Genomic DNA, 19,883 nt, shown 5'->3' with positions numbered 1-19,883 from the left:
TACACACACACACACACACACACACACACACACACACACACACACACACTGAACACAACTGGTGCACAGAACTATACCACTCACTCTCTCTCACACACACACAAACACACACACAAGTACACATCCACTTTATCAGAAAAAAAAAACACACAGTTTCATAAATATCCTCTAAGCTATAAACACATGCACATACAGTATATGCATTTGTGTAAAGTGTTCCTGCAAGCATGAAAAACATCCAACACATACTGTATACGCAACTGCAGTCACCACAAACGGCCGTGTGACCCTATACTTCCCCTTCAACAGCCTCTCTCTTCCACTATCTCATGGTGACACCCCTTGGCTTTACTTTCCTCTGCACCATCATCCTGTGGTTGTTTCTAATGTATTAAGGATATTATGTTTTGCTACGCTAAGGAAACCTATTGCTGTAGCTTGATTTGTTTTTCCTTATTTGTAAGAATTTGGATAAAAGTGTCAGCTAAATTATTAAATGTAAATTTATCATAATCATGACCTTTGACCTCCTCGTTTCTTCAGGCGCCCCACGATTCGCTCGGATGAGAAGCCGGTGGCGAGTGTGCGGCCAGTTCAGTCCACGCCGATACCCATGATGCCTCGGCAGGTCTCGCTCGGAATTCCCGGCTCCAGCTCAGGGGTCAACTTCCCTGTCAACTACCTGCAGAAGGCCGGCGTGTACGTACAACGAATCATCACGACCACCGGTAAGAACAACCGTCACTAGGCAACCAAGTTAGTCATGGTGAGCGCTACACATCCTTCTGTGTATCTGAAGCATACAACAGACTTGCAATACGTGATCATTTTTGAACACGCTTTGAGTGCCATCTTAATCTCTTTTTATCCTGTGTAATTTGAACACGCTTTGAGTGTCGTCTTAATCTCTGTTTATTGTGTAATTTAAAAATGGACATTAACAACACGTACACATGGAGATTATTAGTAAAAACTTGTAGGTTTTTCCAGATTGGTAATACTATGTGACCTCTGCCTGCATCCATAGACATTGTGATCCCGGGGGCCAACAGCACTACTGACGTGCAGGCCAGAATTGGTGCTGGAGAGAGCATTCACATCATCAAAGGCTCCAAAGGTACAAAGGCACCTCACTTCATACAGCTGCTCCATCCACTACTTTACCAGAACTCACATGCAGACTGGGAAGCACTTAGTGTTATTACCCTTTATTACACGGCTCTTCATAATGCTGAAGAATGCTCCGTTCACTTGAATAGGCCTTCCCAACGTTCGGCGGTCTGCTAATTCTCAATAACAGACCGTTGCTAAGTATAACAGACCGCTGTCAAGGAAAATAGGCTTTGTGCTTCTGAATTCACGTCTTTCATATCACTACGCAAGGATTGGAACTTCATTCAAAAGTGAAAGCAGACGGTTGATCAGCTGTGTTCTAAAGAATGTTTGATTCAAGTTCAGCGTGTGTTGTTGCAAACTATTTGTTTCTCAGCAAAAGCCACGATGAAACGGTAACAAATAGGCTATAGCCTAGGCTATGTAGGCTAAAGAGTCATATCGTGGGGAGTTTGACCTGCGTTCTATACATTATCCCTTACTCATTGACTAGACTTAAAGGAGAATTCCGGTGTGATATTGACCTAAAGTGTGTTGAAACATGATAGCGAGTGTGAATGTATGTCTCATAGCTCACCTCGGCTTGTCCCCTGCACTCAGAAATCTGGCACTAGTTAGCCAATGCTACCAACACAGTGTTTCGTTGTGGTGCCTCGGGCATCGGCCTAGCCATGCAAATAAATCACTGTTTTACACCATTTACGAGGCTCAAAGTAGCTCCATACTTCATTGGTAAACTTCCGAGGGCCTTGACATTTAAAACGAGACATGGAGAACTTTGAAAAAGCACTGGTAGTTTATTTACAAGACGATTTATACAGACAGTACCTTAAGGAATTTTACCGTTCGACGCCATCTTGAATTTAAGTCACGATAAGTCGAGCAAGGAGTACGCACGAACAGGTATGATAAGGGATCAGATTCCAAAAGTAATTCAGTGGAAATGCATGGATTCAGTTGCTTCCAGTAGCAGCAACTGGAATCCATGCATTTTTACGGAATTATTTTTGGAATCTTTTTGGATTCAAGTCAGGGGAGTATGGGGGGACAGTCAATGGTATCAATTCCCTCATCCTCCCTCATCCTCCTGCTTGTAAAACTGCTCTCAGCTGCAAACTGAGTGGGTCCTCTGCCCTTAGGTACCTACATCAGGACCAGTGATGGTCGCATCTTCGCCATCCGCTCCTCGGGGAAGAGCAGGACTTCAGAGGACGTCTCCAGCACGTCCAGAGGTACAGGCCCGGACGCCTCATGATGACCCATGTTGCATGTCTAATATTTAACATGTGTAGTGACGAGAATTCCTCCCAACATATGTGACCACGCGCCAATGACGTAAATGTGCAGGGAATATGTCACTTCCTTAAGGCAGGAACGACTAATACTTATAATGTATGCACTCTCATCCTCAATATTGATTGAGGCAGTATTAATTCCTACCTAATGTCTCCTCTGACCTGTAGCCTCAATGCTATTTTTCTTTTTCTTTTTTAAGGGGAGTTCTGGCAATTTTTCACATAGATCTCCGTTTCTTGAGGTCACCAGTCACTCTGGGGGCATAAACATGGGGGCTCATGAACTTTTACAGTAGCGCTGTAGCTGCCTGGTTGCTTTAGCTGTTGGCTGCAGCAACTTGAGCTAGGTAAAACCGATTGTTTTAATTTTTTTTACGTACCGGCAGTACTCGATGACCTCGAAACGGGAGATCTATGTGAAAAATGTCTGGAATTTAGGATCAAAGCGTCTGCTAAATGAGTTCATGTGAATATAAATGGAATGTCTTCACAGCAATGTCAGTATACTATGGAATGCCACAGGCCGTAACAGGCAGGCTAAGAGTGGGAGGGAAGATCCTCTTGGGAGTATGATCCTGGGTCAGTCCTTTATGTTTAAAGGAACATGCCACCGTTTTATGCATAACATCCGATATCACGCAACACATGAGTACCTTGTCTCACTCGCCACAGCACAGACCATCACTGCGCCCAAGTAACTGTGCTTCGCCCCAATGTAGTCCCAAGTCAATACCTGCCTAGGAAATTGCCTTGTCTTAATCTGCATTGCCATTTGTACTCGTTGTGAATACGCAGGCCACAAGAAGTAAGTAAAGAAGTTAGGGATTTTTTGTTGTTGTTGTTCACTTGGTTCACTTTTACTCATAACATGCTATTTGGCGATGAGAGATTCCATTCACTATGCTAAGCTAGCAGAGGCGCTGACGGACTAAGACAACGCATGCACGGAGACAAAAATGCTTTTGCTCACTTATCTAACTCTAGGGGAGACGGTGAATAACCCAATTTCATAAAACGGTGCCGTGTTCCTTTAATGTTCCTAACCTGATTCTTAAAAGTAATTTTGCTGTATAGAATTGACTGATGTGACGCGTGTCCTCCAGCTTCCCAGGGTGCCTCGCTGCGTTCTGTGAGTAATGGCGGAAAGCAGCCCTCCCCGTCTCCCCCAGACAGCCCCGAGATTCTGCGCGAACTCCATCGCTACGAGGAGACTGTCGCCATGGGAGGTGAACTGTCCCCCGCAGACAGGGGGGAGACGTCTGGTGATGTCCGGCAGCAACAGGGACAGCAGCAGCAGCAGCAGCAGCAGCATGGGCAGACAGCAGATGCCTACAGCCGGCCGGACGAAGGAGACTTGCGCGGCAACAAGAGGAAGTGGTTCCAAAGACAGCACGGGGGCAAGCGCTCCCTGGGGGCGTCCGAGTTTCCCAGCTTCCCCATGAGTGGCGGTGGTGGAGCCAGCTCTGTGACCTTCCCCTCCATGGGGCTCAACCCCCAGCTTCTGGGGACGCTAGGTCACATGTCCCACCCGCTGCTGGGGGGCGGCGCGGAGAGCAGGTCCCAGTTCGGAGACGCACTGGGCGACCTGCACTCCATGTTCCCCCCTCTGCCCTCGGCGTCCTCAGGGCCTGACGCCGTGGGCCTGGGCGCCACAGGAAACGGACCTCTGCCCAGTTCCTCGGCCTTGGCCTCCACCTCGTCCTCCTCCTCCTCTTCCTCCTCCGCCCTGCCGTCCACCTCCTTGCCTCCCTTCCTGCTCAACCCCAGCATGGCTAGCATGCTGTCCGGCAGCTTCTCTCTGCCGTACAGCCAGTCGCTCTTCCCCAGCTCCAGCTCGCTCATGCCCACCGCCAGCTCCTCCTCATCCTCCGCCACCCCCGGCTTCCTGTCCCACTACCCCTCGCCCACCTCCACTCTCCTGGGAGCCGCCCTGGCCAGGCAGGACCCCCCGCACCCTGGCATGGGGGCCGAGAACGGGGGCAGCAGCTCGGACGACGATGTCATTGAAGTAATGGGTCAGTGAATCCAATCCAGTAGAAATAATTGGACACACACACACACATGCACACATAAAGTATATAAACCCAACTGGGGACCAGCAAGACAAGGAACACTGAAATGCACACAGACTCCTTCATCCAAATGCTGACCAAGGAGGTCAGCAGATACTGGGGGCGGCGGTTTAAGGGTTGAAGAAATTCTACACACTCTAAGGGACCAGTTGTTAACCTACTAAGGGTTTTTTTCCACGTAGCCCTTTCTTCCAGCTCCTTCCCGTTCTGGTCTTCGACGGACTTTGAAAAACGCGCTGCCCCCGGCGACCACCTGCTACGGTGGTCCACCAAGCCCATATCCGTGTTTCTGAACCCTTATTCTCTGACATGACTTTAGCACCATGAGTCATTGGTGGGTAGGTACTGTAGCATTGCCTGCTGATATGGAGAGTAAGGTATGACATCCATTATGTTTTTATTCATATTTTGGAGTAAGTAAAAAGTGAGTGAGCGGTATAAGACTCATGTGGTATCATGGTCAAGTATGTAAAAATTGACTTGTTTAAAAAATGCTTAATCAAAGAATGTACTTTCATGTTAGCCTTTATTGACATTTCAGTTAGGGATTAATGTCCTGATAACATCTTTTGGTTTAAGCATCAGCCTTAACTGGGACACTGTGTTCTGATTTTGTAGTCTGCAGTTGTGTAGCAGCGAATTCTGTCCCTCTTAAACTTAACTGACATTACCATGAATGTCTAGACTGTTATTATTTCTTTGTACTGCTTGTTTTCAGGTGCTGAAGATATTGTGGGAAATTCTTTTCCAGTCAAGTAATGATGCACTTCATGCAATCGTTAGGAAATTAGCAGCTCCCCAACTTAGCACCCCATCATTAAGAGTCTGCCAGTTAAGTGATTTCTCTTGTTACATCAAGCCCCTCTCATAAGCTGCTTTCCATAAAATATACTCAGTAATTCAGTACAAATCATTACATTGACATTCAAAACTTTTCTTATCTACGTATTGATGCTATTCGTTTTTAACACATGACCAGTGACAGCATGTTTTTTGGGTTGTCTCTGGGCATGAAAATACCCAAGTTATTTATTTAAAATTGTGGAAAGTTAATTAATTTGTATTTTTTATTATTTTTGTACGTTATAGTCAGATTTTGTTAAAGATCCCTCTTTGTCTTAACAAGTCCAAGAGATATCAGCAACAAGGAGCTCCATGACCATTCAGAAACCCAACTACACTAGTATGACGGCACAGATGGCTAATACAGTTTGTACGGAATTAGTCCATTCAAAACGGAAATAGATTTGGGTAACTCTGAAAGCATCGTCACGTTTTCTGAGATTTGTGCACTGTGTTTCGAGTGTAGGCAGTAAGCCACATTGTGATGCTGTCCGAGCTGTATAGTGTGACCTTTTACTGGGCACTAGTGTCGTCTGAGTGTGCTCCTCTGTGGAAGCGAGTCTTAAGACCAGCAATCTGTGAGTTGCCTCATTTCGTCATGCCACAGAGGAAGTGTGAGAGAGTGGAAGAGCCCGGGGTGAGTCATGCCTCACTTGTTACTGCAAAGAGGAGACATCCAAAACAATGTTTTAACAGAATAAATCCTACTCTGCTGTATTCAAGTTCAGTTGCCTGTGTCAAATTTGTTAAGTCAGAATACCCGTCCCTAGAAGTGGAAATTGTCAGAGGTGCGACAAAATCATACCATCAAGATATCTGGGCAACAATATGACGGTGTTGTGCTATCTTGTAGACTTCAGACACAATGTCATCAGAGGAAAGGCAAGAATCAAAATAAAGATCATAGTATTAAATAAATAAATATCCATTCAATACTCAGCATTGCTGCATCACAAAAAATGACCAGCCACAGAGAAATGTTTCAGGGAAGTGCCTTTTCATGTGAATGTAGCTGCTTCAATCAGAATCTTTTGGATGACTGCCATGAGATAGAGTTTTCTTCTGTTTAAACATTACTCTCTGTTTGTACTTACAATTAGCTGATGCCATTTATTTTTTAATAGAAAACACTATGAAAAATGAACCCGTTTCATCAAATTGTACAAATAGATAGACACACATCAGTAACTTCAGCCTGAGCAATTTTCAGTACATTAGAAATCAAAATGTCTTAACAATGACACTGTTTCAATTAGACAGCTTTGTATTAAAGGATAATTCCGGTGTGATATTGACCTAAAGTGTGTTGAAACATGATACCGAGTGTGAACGTATGTTTCATAGCTCACCTCGGCTTGTCCCCTGCACTCAGAAATCTGGCGCTAGTTAGCCAATGCTACCAACACAGTGTTTCGTTGTGGTGCCTCGGGCATCGGGCTAGCCATGCAAATAAATCACTGTTTTACACCATTTACGAGGCTCAAAGTAGCTCCATACTTCATTGGTAGACTTCCAAGGGCCTTGACATTTAAAACGAGACATAGAGAACTTTGAAAAAGCACTGGTAGTTTATTTACAAGACGATTTATACAGACAGTACCTTAAGGAATTTTACCGTTTGACGCCATCGTGAATTAGTCTGAATAGTCACGATAAGTCGAGCGACGAGTACGAACGAACAGCTATGATAAGGGATCAGATTCCAAAAATAATTCAGTGGAAATGCATGGATTCAGTTGCTTCCGTAGCAGCAACTGGAATCCATGCATTTTCACGGAATTATTTTTTATCATACCTGTTCGTTCGTACTCGTCGCTCGACTTATCGTGACTAAATTCAAGATGGCGTCGAACGGTAAAATTCCTTAAGGTACTGTCTGTATAAATCGTCTTGTAAATAAACTACCAGTGCTTTTTCAAAGTTCTCTATGTCTCGTTTTAAATGTCAAGGCCCTCGGAAGTCTACCAATGAAGTATGGAGCTACTTTGAGCCTCGTAAATGGTGTAAAACAGTGATTTATTTGCATGGCTAGCCCGATGCCCGAGGCACCACAACGAAACACTGTGTTGGTAGCATTGGCTAACTAGCGCCAGATTTCTGAGTGCAGGGGACAAGCCGAGGTGAGCTGTGAGACATACATTCACACTCGTTATCATGTTTCAACACACTTTAGGTCAAAATCCCACCGGAATTATCCTTTAAAATGCATATTGAAAATATATATATATTTTTTTAATGATTTTATGCATGCTCAAAACAGGTTTGCCTCATCTGTGGAATGTAAAGTTGTGGAATGTAAAAAGGAAAAAATTACACAGAAGAAATCTCTTGTCAAAATGAGCAAAAATGACTGAATACCTTAGTTGAAAAAAGCCCTTGCTCTTGTGAAGACCAAACGATATAATTCCCTTTTCAAAAGTAATACTGCAGCTGACCAACAGGTCATCCTTTCAGTCAGGACTTCATCTGTTTCCTGGCCAGATAAGCATTAGTGACCTGGCTCATGATCACTAGTGCACTCAAAGAGGGACAGAGCACTGCCAGGTACCAGGCATGTCCATTCACCGTGCCTGTAAACCATGCTGACCAGAGACCTAAGAGAAGACTGCCACTTCCGAGCAGGTACGTCAGGAGGCCTGTCACCGCATGGTAGCGCTTCAGCTTCGCCAACGACCAGCCCTTGGCCAATTTGATGTAGATCAAAGGTAGGGCGGCAAGGGACTGGAGTCCCACAATCACTATGGTTACAAGGCCCAGGAGTCCATGCCACGACGTGAAGTGGGGTTTGCCATTCAAGTGTTTATTGTAGGAGATGGCACCTAGGCCCAGGCAGGCACAGGTGACGCACAGGCATTGCAGTACCCAATGGAGACGGCCTTTGGTCTTATGGGAAAGTTTCCGGACAGGAGAAGAGTGTGGAGAGAAGAGCAGCACGGCTTCAGTCATGAAGAAGGAAAACTGGCAGGAGACAAAAAAGGATGAGTTCAAGTGCTTGGAGGTTCATTTAGGACAGATCACATCACATCAGAGGACAGCAGTTCAGACATGATCAAATATACTGTGTAACATGTCTTTTCAGGTTAGATATAAGTTTAACCCTGTGTCTGGTGTTACTCACCGCCAGTGTCATGAGAAAGGGATGCCAGGAGAACAGACCTAGTGAAAACAGCAGAGAAACACTAAGTGACTTTGACAATTAAAAGTTAAATGCCCTCAACTTTTTTTGTCATAGGGGCAATTCCATGCAAAACTGTCACATCCATAACGCCAACTAAATACCATGGCATTGTGCTGGCGTTATGGATGTGACAGTTTTGCGTGGAATTGCCCATAGCTGTCTATGCCAGACATATTCCTGTGTAGGCCACGGGTACGTTGAAGTATAAGGGCCACTACATTTCTGTTCTTAGTCCATTAAGGCCTTTGATTTTAAGCCTGTGATGTGTGAATGCATATCAAACCAGAATGCACAAGAGATAATAATTCCGTAAAATTGACCCCTATTGTGGGTGGGACCTTTAACTCTTGACAACTTGCACAACTCATCAAGAGCAGCCTAGGCTAACTCCCCGCCGTGCAGTGCATTGCTACTTACTCGATCCCGGGCTGGACAGCAACGCCACAAACACAGTGAACACCGTGGATACAACATGAGTGAGAGACGCGAATAAAAACCTTGTGACCCCGTAAATCCAAGGCTCCGACTGCACCGACTGTGTCATTGCGCTCGACAGAAATGGGGTTAGATAGCAAAGGCTACTGTAGTTCAACGATTGGGGAAAAGGCCGGTAGTCTCATTTGAACTCACGGAACTAGAGACAGCAGTGACGCAGATTATGAACGATTTTTACTTATGATACTGTCGCTATTACTTTAACATAAACTAGTTTCATTATTATGAGGGAATTACCTGATCCCTATATTTCGTAAAAAGTCAAATTGCTGCGCATCGTCACTTCGTCACAACGCGTTGCGTTTCCGATTCTCCGACGTGACTCCTGATGACGTGGGCTGATGCTGGTGAGTTGGGATTAGGCTACAGGAGCATTGGGCATGTCCTGCGCAATAGACTGGAGAGCGCATCCCAGTGGTTAATATTGTGTACTGTGTAAAAGAGATCGGGTCTAAGAGAATGACTAGAGATCTACCTACATTGATCCTCATAACAATAACAATAATGGTGTTGCTAGCCTAGTTGTTGTTTATTTCAGTTAATTAGTTGTTTCAATTAAGTTTGTAGGCCTAATCTGACCGCAAAATCAACTTCCTTATACAATTATATTAATGGATAAAAAATAATGGAGAGAAAAGAAATGTGACCAAAGCACATCAATATGTCTGTTGGTTCTTTAACACCAGAGCAGCCTGGAGGGATACATCACCAGCCTCTCAGCTGTGCTCAGTGATGTGAATGGAACTGGGTTGAGAGCCAACTCTGGCTGGCAGAGCTGTCAAAAGGCCTGCAGAGGCCTCCCCTGAGTAAAGCCTGCTTTACGCAGAGAGCAGATTACATTTGCTCTGGAATATGGAACTGCAGAACACAGAAGGAGAATGCACTGAATTCTGGCGTTGACCATTCTGACCCCATGTCACCTATTTTTTGGGGCATGAATACATACATACTTTTTGTCTGCTTTTTGTGTGCTTTTACGTCCCTTTTAAAGACCCACCTCTTTTCACTTGCCTTTGGCTAGTGTCTCCCTTTATGCCCCAGTGTTTATTTTTAATTGTTATTTTTTCTGCATTTCTTAATTTATTTTAACCTTTTTGTTTTGTGCCTTCCTGTTTTTATTTATTGCACTTTATTGTGAAGCACTTTGGTGCGGCTAAGCCGTCTGTAAATGCGCTTTATAAATAAAATTGACATTGAAATTGACATTGACATTGTCTGTGATTGCTCATTGGTGGAATGTTTTACCTGGTGTTCGCTGTAGTTTATAGTTTAGTCTGTGATAGTTTTTTTTAGAAAGCATTTAAAGACTCATCTGTTTACTTCTTATATAATTCATTAATTTGATTATTACGATGGTTTGTATTATGTTTATTGTCATTATGGTTATTTACTATTGTTACTGTTAAATTATGTAGTGTTTTGCAAGCATTATTACTTAATGTAAGCTATTTTACATTTTACTTTACTTTAAACTACTTTTTTTATGATAATATATTGTAACCAGTGTGTGTGTGTGTGTGTGTGTGTGTGTGTGTTTGTGAGACGGTGATGGTGTGTGCCTTTTTGTCAAATGTTATGATGCTTATCTTCTAATCCAAATAATGAATTTAAATGTGTGTGTGTGTGTGTATGCGTGTGTGTGTGTGTGTGTGCACGGGGCAGGATGCTTACGACACTGATGTGTAATCTTGTCAGAAAGTCATGTGACAGGTTTCTTTTTTCACTCCTGTGTTTGCTGAAAGTCAGTGTACTCATAAATAGTCTGATATTGAACCTGTTTTAGTTGCAACTAGACCAGAAGACAGTGTAAGCATATAGATAGACAAATGCCCCAGAGTAAGTAGAATAATTGGGGAATGCATTGACCGTACAAAATCAGACCCTCAAAACCAATTAAAACATTTTTTCCCCAGTAGGAATTCCTCCCTTGTGACCCGAGGCACTCTGCCAAATGGACGATGTTACACAGAGCTACTGTTATCTGTGGCTGTTGTGTTGACTTCCAGGCTAAGTCTTTCCTTTGATTACCATTACATTTAGCAGACACTTCTTGACCAAAAAAAGGCAACATCTGCCAGGAAGGCATGAAGCACAGTGTTAAGAAGGGCGAACAGGTGGTAGGGTGGAGCAATAAATGTTGAGGTTTTGAAAGATGCAGAGATAGGCTACCACACAACTTCAGTATGTGGGGTTTCAATTAGTGCCAAGATGATAGAGTATCTCTTACTTTTGCCTAGAATCTCTATAGTGACATGACCTTATATTTATTCATCAACAATCTTCTTCCCTCTCAGTTTCACTCTAGTCGCTATATAACTGCTTATGCAAATCTTCCACTTTCCACTTTAAAATGTTAACAATAGTGAAACTTGAATTTCCCCTGGGGATCAATAAAGTATCTATCTATCTATCTATCTAAAAATTAACAAAAGCATAGTCAGTCTACTCAGAATTGTTTACCTGCTGTTGTTATTGTTAACTATCCCAAGAATGTTGATGTTGAGATCTTTGTTGTTGTACATGCTTATGTCCTCCATATGACTTTCTTAAATCTGAACATGTCTACTTAACATGGTCAGACAACATGGGTCCACCTGAGTCACAAGTGATTGCCAGAGGCGGACAGAGTACACAGCTTCATTACTTGAGTAAAAGTACAGATACCCTTTGCTAAATGTTACTCAAGTACAAGTAAAAGTACAACAGTCAGATGTCTACTTAAGTAAAAGTACTGAAGTACTTGAGTATCAAGAGTACAAGAGTAGCCTACATTTTCTAAATATTGCATTACTACTGCCACAGTGCTTACATTTATGCACAGAAACGTCCTAAATGGAGTTATGAAAAATGTTAGTGTTAATACCTTGGAGAATGTAAAATGAATTGAAAGTAAAATCAAGTCATTTTCATCTTTTTACCATGTTCTCAGGAATGGGCAGTATTTCTAATACATGTATTTAAAATACTTATTTATAAGCGAAAACTATCATTAACTTGTTCAGAAAATTGAAATAGTCTAGCGAGGTGGGGCCACAGGTTGGCATATTCATGCTGCATCTTCATCCATTGTTTCATCTCTTATTATCTGACCATGGAGTTGACTTTGGCGGAAAGCTGAAGGTGATTGCTGATAGGCTTTCCCAATCAGTGGCGCCTGCACAATCCAATCACGTTTGAGAGGGAAACAACAAATTGAGGGTTTCCGAGATTTTTCTTTTTTCCTTTTTTTTTAGAAGTAACAGGTACTCACGGTTATGGATAGAAATGTAGTGGAGTAAAGAGTACAATATTTGCCTCTCAAATGTACTTGAGTAAAGTCATGAGTACTCCCCAAAAATGATAGCCTACTCGAGTAAAGTACAGATCCCTCAAAATTGTACTCAAGTACTGTACTCAAGTAAATGTACTCCGTTACTGTCAGGCTCTGGTGATTGCAAGACAGGTTCAATCTTTACAGGATAAAACCATTTTTGAAGATTTCTCTGGCCACATAGTAATTTTGAAATAATTTCAATTATCGCTGCCCTTCAACCCATTTTGATTGCTTTTAATTTGTATGGATTCACTGTTTCTGCGGGATTTGGCCCAGTGAGGAGGCTGTAGCAAGAGAGCTGGAAGCATTTTCCTGCATGAAATAGGACAGCCACTGAGGGGAGATTAGCGACTAATCTGTCGTTTGACGTGCATGCGCAAAATGCTCCACACACCAAGTAGGTTGGATGGATGGTGGATTACAAACCTGCGGGGTCTCTCCTCTCCTGTCATCAACACCTTCGAAGCCTACGTGCTCTGATGGAAATTCGTGAAGATCTGACTCGCCAGGACAGGCATAAGAGGAACACAACTGATTTCCAAACTGGATTTAAAAAGAGCGTGTTCTGTCAACTACATATCAATTTAATAGATAGGTAAATAAAAACCGACTTGCCTGACGTGAATTCATTAGGTAAATGCACAAGTGAACGCAATGGATACCTTACTGGTGATTTTTGTTCGTGTTGGAGCGATGTATTTTGAGGCTTGGCTCACATGGACAGCGTGGTGGTGACCTAAATATATGCTATAAAGGTTTGTTAAGCTTCTTGTCATGCATGCAATCTGTTGTTTAGATGTACATTGCGCAGATTCAGATTGGTTTTCTCTAAAAATTGTATTTACATATATGTAGGCTAGATAATTGCTAAACTTTTATGGTGTGGATTTTTATCATTCAGTGTTATGAAAACAGGTTCTATATTTTCTGCACAGCTCCCTGGCCTAAACCAAATGAAATTTAATTTCAGGGGAATGTAACGACACATAACTACTCCATAGTTTTCAAACAACTCTTTCAGTTTCCAAGCGACAAAGTTTCTTAATTGCAGTTGTTGTGCTTTCCCGATGCCCCAGTTGGCATGTCTGGATGTCGGCTAGCCACTTTTCATTCATGTCACCAAATCAAGGGTTACGGTTCGGCAGGTCATGAAAAAGTGCGTATTTTGCACGTCATTACTCTGCTGTCATAGTAGACTATGCGTCTACAGGGCTGAGTACGACGAGAATGCAAGGATGCATTTCCTCGAAGCGTGTGTGTGTGTCTGTGTGTGTGTGTGTGTGTGTGTGTTCGTTCGTGTTCGTGTTCGTGTTCGTGTGTGTGCGCCCGTGCGCGCCGATGTCTCGTGCCAAACACACCAGCCATATTTTGTTGTTGTTAAGATCCTGATATCTTAAAATGATAATTTCCTTTGCCATGAAAACATTGCCATGTGTTGTCCTGTTGGAGATTAAAATTAATTTCTTCATCATTTAATCTTACGGAATTATAGTGCAAAATATCCTAATCTATATCTCCATGTTTTGTGTTTTAGATACCCAGAGGATGACTATACCATGAAAACACCATTCATTTTATCTAAATGAGAGTGCCAGACAGAGGTTCAATTAAACAGGATGTAGTAGTCTATCCCTGAGAAGGAAAGCATTCTGTTCATACTATAATCTACTGTCTGAACATAATACAGCTTCAGACTTCACACATTTAGACTCATGGGATTCTCTGTGATGATCCGTTAATAGCCTTTAATACATTGCTGACTCTATGATTACTCCCTCTGAGCTTTGGGTGTTGTTTAATACAGCACAGCTTCAATAACCATACATTTGGCGATCCACTGCCTCCTCTGGGTCCTTCAGAATGGAGCCTTCACCATTTTTTCAGCACCCAAAACATCATATGCTATCTGCCAGAACATAATATAGGCATAGATGTGTTGTGTCCTTCACCTGTGAATGACCCTCAAACGTCGACAAGGTCCCTTGCTTGGGTCATGCCCATCAGCATAGGTCATTCTGAGAATGTCAAAGTGTGAGCTCATAGAGCTGAAGGATCTCACGTTGGTTGATGGCATCGAGTTGGCCCCCCCAACAGCCCCTCAGACGCCAAGGCAGGGTCGGGCAGCAGAGCGTCCGATTTTGGGTGCAGTGGTGCGGCTGGTGGGGGACAGCGTAAGGGTGGAGGAGCCACCCTGCCTCAGTGGACAGCCAGGAGAGGGTCATGACTTCCAGCCTTGCAGTCAAGCGCACCTTTCCTGGTGTGACGTGTGTGGAGAGTTTATCTGGGGCCTCTACAAACAGAGTGTACGCTGTGTCAGTGAGTAACTTTGCCAACCACATGCTGTTTTTTTTTTTTGTTTTAAAGACTCAACATCAAAGCATGACTAATTGAATAATATGTCTAAAATGTGTGTGGCATTATATTACTGTATGAAGGCTAAGCATGAGGTGTTCTATAAAAAAATGCTTAGGTTGTGATTTGTTTACAAAAATTGTATCTGTTTATATTGTTAAGCTAAACACTGTCAAAACATTGCTGTACAACGCACCTTGACAACCCTCAATGACAAAGTTGCTATAGAAACTGCCATGTATGTGTGTTGCATGTATGATGCGAATGGTCGGTCATTCGTAAATATGAAGGTCAACTTTGTATTAGCCTAATTAAATACCATGAAAGATCAGTTGTTGTTTGATGCAACCAAAGCAAAATCTATCGTTCAATATATAAATGAAAACACTTATACAGCAATAAATGATATATAGGCCTAATACATTTTATCTTCAAATGCTTTTGATTAGATAAGTCATTTTGGATAAATGTGGCAACTGTGTCACAGGTCAGTAAAACCTTTAACTATAACATTTGAACACTAGGGGTCACTGTAAACCATGTTTGACAATAGTCTGACTTGTACAGTAGGCCTATACTGAAGCCTAAATTGCTATATTCAACTTTGCACATATTGCCCAAAAACGACGACACAAAATGGACTTGGCTCATGATTTTTAGATATTTCATTGAAGCCATCCTCTTTTCCTCACCCCATTCTGTTCCATTGACAGTTTCTTCTTCTCCTGTAGATTGCAAGTATACTTGTCATCATCGTTGCCAGCCCTTCATACAGCTGGACTGCTATCATAGCAGTGCCTTCTTTGACCAATCTGACCTCTTTGAGGAGACCATAGAAACAGACACAAACGTGGTAAGTATGGTCTAGTGGGCCATTTCTCAAATAGGTTGTTTTCCCTTTCTCTGTGTTCAGTGTGGAAAATGTATAGAAATAGAAATGTTGCATTGTAACACAGATGAATGTTGATTTTGGAAGTGTCTGTTATCTCTCTCTTCCTCTGTCTCACTCATTCATCTTCCTTACAGCATCATGCATATTAGCCTGTCTCTGTATAACATAATTAAAGCTTGACTCGTGGGGGAGGGTTTCGGATTGACATGGTAACTTCTCTGGCCGTAGAGAGCGCTTTTCATATGCACCATATGCTCACCCAGATTTTATTACCTAGCCTAGGCTACGTCTTGCGGCACTGTCAGCGCAGCATGGACTGCATGTAATTTACGGCAGGGCAGTGAGGAGAGGTTGCTAAGCAACCCCACAATAAGGCATCTGTTCATCTTTTATGCTCAGTTTGCACAAAAGCATCCTAAAACTAAGATGACCCCTTTCGAGGATCAGTGTTGCATATGTTTTGCCATAAAACGTCATACCACATTAAATGTAGTTCAAAACGTCACAGCACATTGAAGGGGATAATCCTTTGTTGTATCTGATAGGCTGTTTCGGTTATTTGTCCTGGGACAGGCAGTGGGGCAGGGCATTTGTCAACCAATCAGCGTGTGATTATGCGTAGTTGATCCTTAATCAGTCAGCTAGGGGTGAAAGATGTGACTCATTTACCTATACCGGTATAACGGTTTAACGATGCTGGCTAACATGACACGGCGCGCGGAAATATAACTTCTTAACGCACTCGTTTTTAGAAGTCATTTGCTGAGTCTATATGACGGATACAGTCAAAGTTTAGGGTGTGTAGCCTATAACGCCTTTTGTGTTGACTCATCAATGGTTACAGCGAAGACGTTCAACTGACTGCAGAAGCCTTTTTGGTCAGCCTATTCCGTTTTCCTCAATTGTCATCAGTCACCATGAGTGAAAGTAAGAAGACCGATTGCGCGGAACAAATTCCATCTTTTGAGAAGACATGGGGCAGCACAACCAGTAGCGGTTACTGCAGCGAGGATGATTCGGACGCAGAGCTGGAACACTTTTTCACTGCCCGCACGTCTTTTTTTCTTAAACACAATAGACAGGTGAGGGTAACTGACATAGCTTAAATGGGGGAAAAAACTCTTCATAGGCTGTTACGCTACACGACGATATAGCTCCATTAATTGGCCCATTGCTTATACTATTCTGGTATCGTTTTAAATTCTCTGAATTTTACATTAAATAGGCTTAGCGTGAATTTCACAGTGACAGAACAGAACAGCTGTTAATTGCATGGTGGGGGAGGTGTCTGGGGTCTGACTTCTCTGTGTAATTTAAATAATAAATGCACATGGTCACTTCAGGCCACCCTCACTGCTTAACTAGATTAGCCAGTAATGGCTCAGATGGTCTGCCGCTGGGCTCTGGCTCTACCAACTGCTTTGTCCTTTATTAAAAAAATCTCCCATTTGTTGTATTTCTGTGAGTGTAGGCTACTATACGGATTGCTTCAATGCCTTCTTTGATGTGTTGATCCCTTAATGGTTCAGTGCATGTTTGAATGATCTTGAATAGTCTTAATCAGAGACACAAGGGGATTTAAGTCATTGCATAAAGTGATATAAGCACATTAATGACCATTCATGATTATTAATCATGATACACTGTTGTGTTTTGTATTGTGTTAAGTATTCACTTCACATGCAACTTCCATCATCAATCCCTGGCTGAGTGTAGTATTTTTACTTAGAACTGATTTCTGGTCAGGTCATGAACAGCTATGGTCTTGGGCAAGACTTACACATTTTGAACTCTGTTTACATATTGAACTTAAAGGCATTCAATGTTCTATTCATATGAATAATCCCAAATGTTACTGTCTTCCTTTGGGAATGGGTAGCAAGGATTGCTGCCACTTGGTGGAGTTTACCAGAACTGTCTCAGGAGCAGAGGACGTCTGTGTCATATCACTTAAATCTATCGTTCCCTATTGGTTTTAGGATGAGCAGATTGACTGGGGAAAACAGGAACTGACTGCCAGTGAAATTCAGAAGAAGGTGAAGGAGTACAATGCTCAAATCAACGGCAACCTCTTCATGGTTCTTGTGAGTAACACAGAAGTGGTCAACTTGGATACATTTAATCATTTTTGATGGAGTGACCAACATCCCCTATAGGACCAAATAATGTAAACCCGGAATCAGTTGTGATGATATGAACTTTTACAGAAAGAAATTAAGCCTTAGACTTAATAAGAAATAAGTATATAAGTAACTTGGAATAAGTACTTAAACACCACTATGGTGACATTATTTTATTAAGCCATTATCTTTGTCGTGTTTAATTTGTTTTTAGAATCGAGATGGCTCGTACACAGGTTTTATTAAGGTCCAGTTTAAGCTGTCAAGGCCTGTGTCTTTACCGCCACCTCGCCGAAGCTGCTCCAGCCAGGATGGCTCTTGGCAGGAGAGCAAAGGAACAAAGCGTCGAACATCCTTCTATCTGCCGAAGGATGCAGCCAAGCACCTCCACATCAGTTCCCACACATGTGCCCGTGAGGTTATTGAAGCTCTGTTGAACAAGTTCACAGTGGTGGATAATCCCGCTAAATTCGCCCTGTTTGAACGCACAGAACGACAGAACCAAGGTGGGAACCATAGTATTATCGTCATGGATACAAATTCACAATGATAATGGTTTAACACAATGAGCTTGGCTATTGTTCAGTCAGATTGCTTTGAATGTGATGTAAGTCTTGCTATGTTTTTGTTCTTCATGGTATATTACCAGATCACTTTATTTAAAAAACATATCATTTTGGATTTCATGTCAGTTCTTAGTGGAGGAATGTGGTGTCAGTAGTTGGAGTCAATTTTAATATCAAAGGATATATAAAGCAGAAATGTTATGATTAAACAAAAACATACATCTTTTTATTTCCCTCAGTCTACTTACGGAAACTAGCTGATGACGAATGCCCTCTTCAGTTGCGTTTGTGTGCGGGGCCCAGTGAGAAATCCCTGAGTCTGGTGATCAGAGAAAATGAGACTGGAGAGGTCAACGTGAGTTTACTTTACATCCAGCTCAATTTCACAGTAATGAACTATGTATTAGAAGAAGCTCTCTTAAACCACATAGAAATTCCATATAAAAATGATAACAATGAGTGGCTTAGCTATCCTTACTGTTTTCTCCACAGTGGGATGCCTTTACGATGCCCGAGCTTCACAATTTTCTGAGGATCCTTCAGCGAGAGGAGGAAGAGCACATACGTCAGATCGTCCGGCGGTACACATTGACCCGTGAGAGAATGAAGGAGGCACTAACCAACATCACAACACCAGGATGAACAAGGTGGCAGCGTATATCCCAGCATACGGAAGGCCTTCAGTGGTGTTGGCTGTGTGAAGCTGTCTGCCCCAAAAGACCGAGACTACACATGAGTATAAAAACACGGTAGAATATTAGCAGAAGAGAGCAGAACAAGAGAAAAGACAGAAAGAGAAGACTGAACTAAGTAGGTGCATAATGCAAAGCCCTGTTGATGGTGGCTGATTGTATCAGGGAAGCTGTTGGAGTGGTGCTGGCTGCTGGAGGGACTATGTGCTGTTTGTTTTTTGTAAAAAGTGAATGTTAACAAAACAATTCACCACTTAGCACTGTGCTGGAAACTTCAGACCTGGAGAATTTTCACATTTCACAAAATGTGACAAATGCACTGTGGATGATTAAATTGTTTAGATGGCAGAATATTTAAATATATTTAGTTTAGGTTTATTTAATTTCCCTATTAATGTGATAATTATAATATTCTCTATATTATGATAAGCTATTATTTTGGCCTAAGGATAATAAAACAATAGGTTTAATTCAGTGGTTCTTAAACTGGGGGTCGCCAAAAATGTGTGAGGGGTCGCGCAATGATTTGCAGTCTGAATTAAATATTTTTTTTTCTAAAAGTTAGACCAACATGTTTAAGAACTTGGATATTGGGGAGCTATGTTTAGGCCTCCAATTCACAGTGTTTCCATAATGTTCCTTTGAAAGTGGATGTTCTGTTTAGGCAAACGCCTCTTGCAATGATGAGCTTGAAGATGCTGTACTTAAACTTACCAGTGATAGAACACCATGCAGCCTTTTTTGCCACAGGAGCGCCAGATATACATTGGATGAGTGCTAGTTATCCTTTGGAAAATAAAAAATCAGATTGTCAAAGGTTGCCATTGACATTAATGCATTTGGTGTTGACAGAGCCTACCTATAAGAGAAGACAATTTCTGCCTCCACAACATTTTCTAAAGTAAAAACACACACTTGACCAGTGTTTTTTGGGGGTCACCAGACAAAATAT

At 42.3% G+C, this 19,883-nt stretch overlaps 3 protein-coding genes and 2 long non-coding RNA genes across 11 annotated transcripts in view; 2 read left to right on the top strand and 3 right to left on the bottom strand.

Annotated features, from left to right (window-relative positions):
• Positions 1–6,045, top strand: part of rad54l2 (RAD54 like 2) — a 21,066-nt gene extending 15,021 nt beyond the window's left edge. For 4 of the 5 annotated variants that reach the window (XM_042088259.1, XM_042088257.1, XM_042088258.1 and 1 more), the window contains exons 19-22: positions 544–728; positions 1,028–1,117; positions 2,253–2,345; positions 3,512–6,045. In XM_042088259.1, the coding sequence (XP_041944193.1) occupies positions 544–728; positions 1,028–1,117; positions 2,253–2,345; positions 3,512–4,431 (1,288 nt within the window). In that variant the 3' untranslated portion in view covers positions 4,432–6,045. The remainder of the gene's footprint in view (positions 1–543; positions 729–1,027; positions 1,118–2,252; positions 2,346–3,511) is intronic. The other variant, XM_042088261.1, reaches the window with a different exon arrangement.
• Positions 3,220–19,883, bottom strand: LOC121706545. The gene is made up of 3 exons (XR_006031067.1): positions 19,872–19,883; positions 4,535–4,537; positions 3,220–3,452 (listed from the first exon to the last, which is right to left on the bottom strand). It is a non-coding gene; the product is annotated as an uncharacterized LOC121706545 (long non-coding RNA).
• Positions 7,559–9,313, bottom strand: LOC121706529 (cytochrome b561 domain-containing protein 2). Its single transcript, XM_042088351.1, has 3 exons — positions 8,919–9,313; positions 8,442–8,479; positions 7,559–8,281 (listed from the first exon to the last, which is right to left on the bottom strand). The coding sequence occupies exons 1-3, from the start codon at positions 9,043–9,045 to the stop codon at positions 7,778–7,780; spliced, it is 669 nt and encodes a 222-aa protein (XP_041944285.1). The 5' UTR covers positions 9,046–9,313; the 3' UTR covers positions 7,559–7,777.
• On the top strand, positions 12,707–18,881 carry rassf1 (Ras association domain family member 1). 2 transcript variants are annotated; one of them, XM_042088328.1, is made up of 7 exons: positions 12,707–13,064; positions 13,844–14,625; positions 15,393–15,514; positions 17,533–17,637; positions 17,888–18,179; positions 18,479–18,594; positions 18,732–18,881. In XM_042088328.1, exons 2-7 carry the CDS (start codon positions 14,331–14,333, stop codon positions 18,879–18,881), a joined length of 1,080 nt encoding a protein of 359 aa, XP_041944262.1. In that variant the 5' UTR covers positions 12,707–13,064; positions 13,844–14,330. The 2 variants fall into 2 exon arrangements, with proteins under 2 accessions (XP_041944262.1, XP_041944263.1); XM_042088329.1 differs by lacking the exons at positions 12,707–13,064; positions 13,844–14,625; positions 15,393–15,514 and adding an exon at positions 16,363–16,635.
• LOC121706549 lies at positions 18,059–19,865 on the bottom strand. 2 transcript variants are annotated; one of them, XR_006031071.1, is made up of 4 exons: positions 19,646–19,865; positions 18,718–18,946; positions 18,488–18,558; positions 18,059–18,148 (listed from the first exon to the last, which is right to left on the bottom strand). It is a non-coding gene; the product is annotated as an uncharacterized LOC121706549 (long non-coding RNA). The 2 variants fall into 2 exon arrangements; XR_006031072.1 differs by lacking the exon at positions 19,646–19,865 and having other exon boundaries at positions 18,860–18,942.

The sequence above is a fragment of the Alosa sapidissima genome, chromosome 4, assembly GCF_018492685.1.
Source record: "Alosa sapidissima isolate fAloSap1 chromosome 4, fAloSap1.pri, whole genome shotgun sequence".
Taxonomy (NCBI): Eukaryota; Metazoa; Chordata; class Actinopteri; order Clupeiformes; family Clupeidae; genus Alosa; species Alosa sapidissima.
Note: the sequence above shows the minus strand (reverse complement) of the source record. Positions and strands in the feature narration are given on the sequence as shown.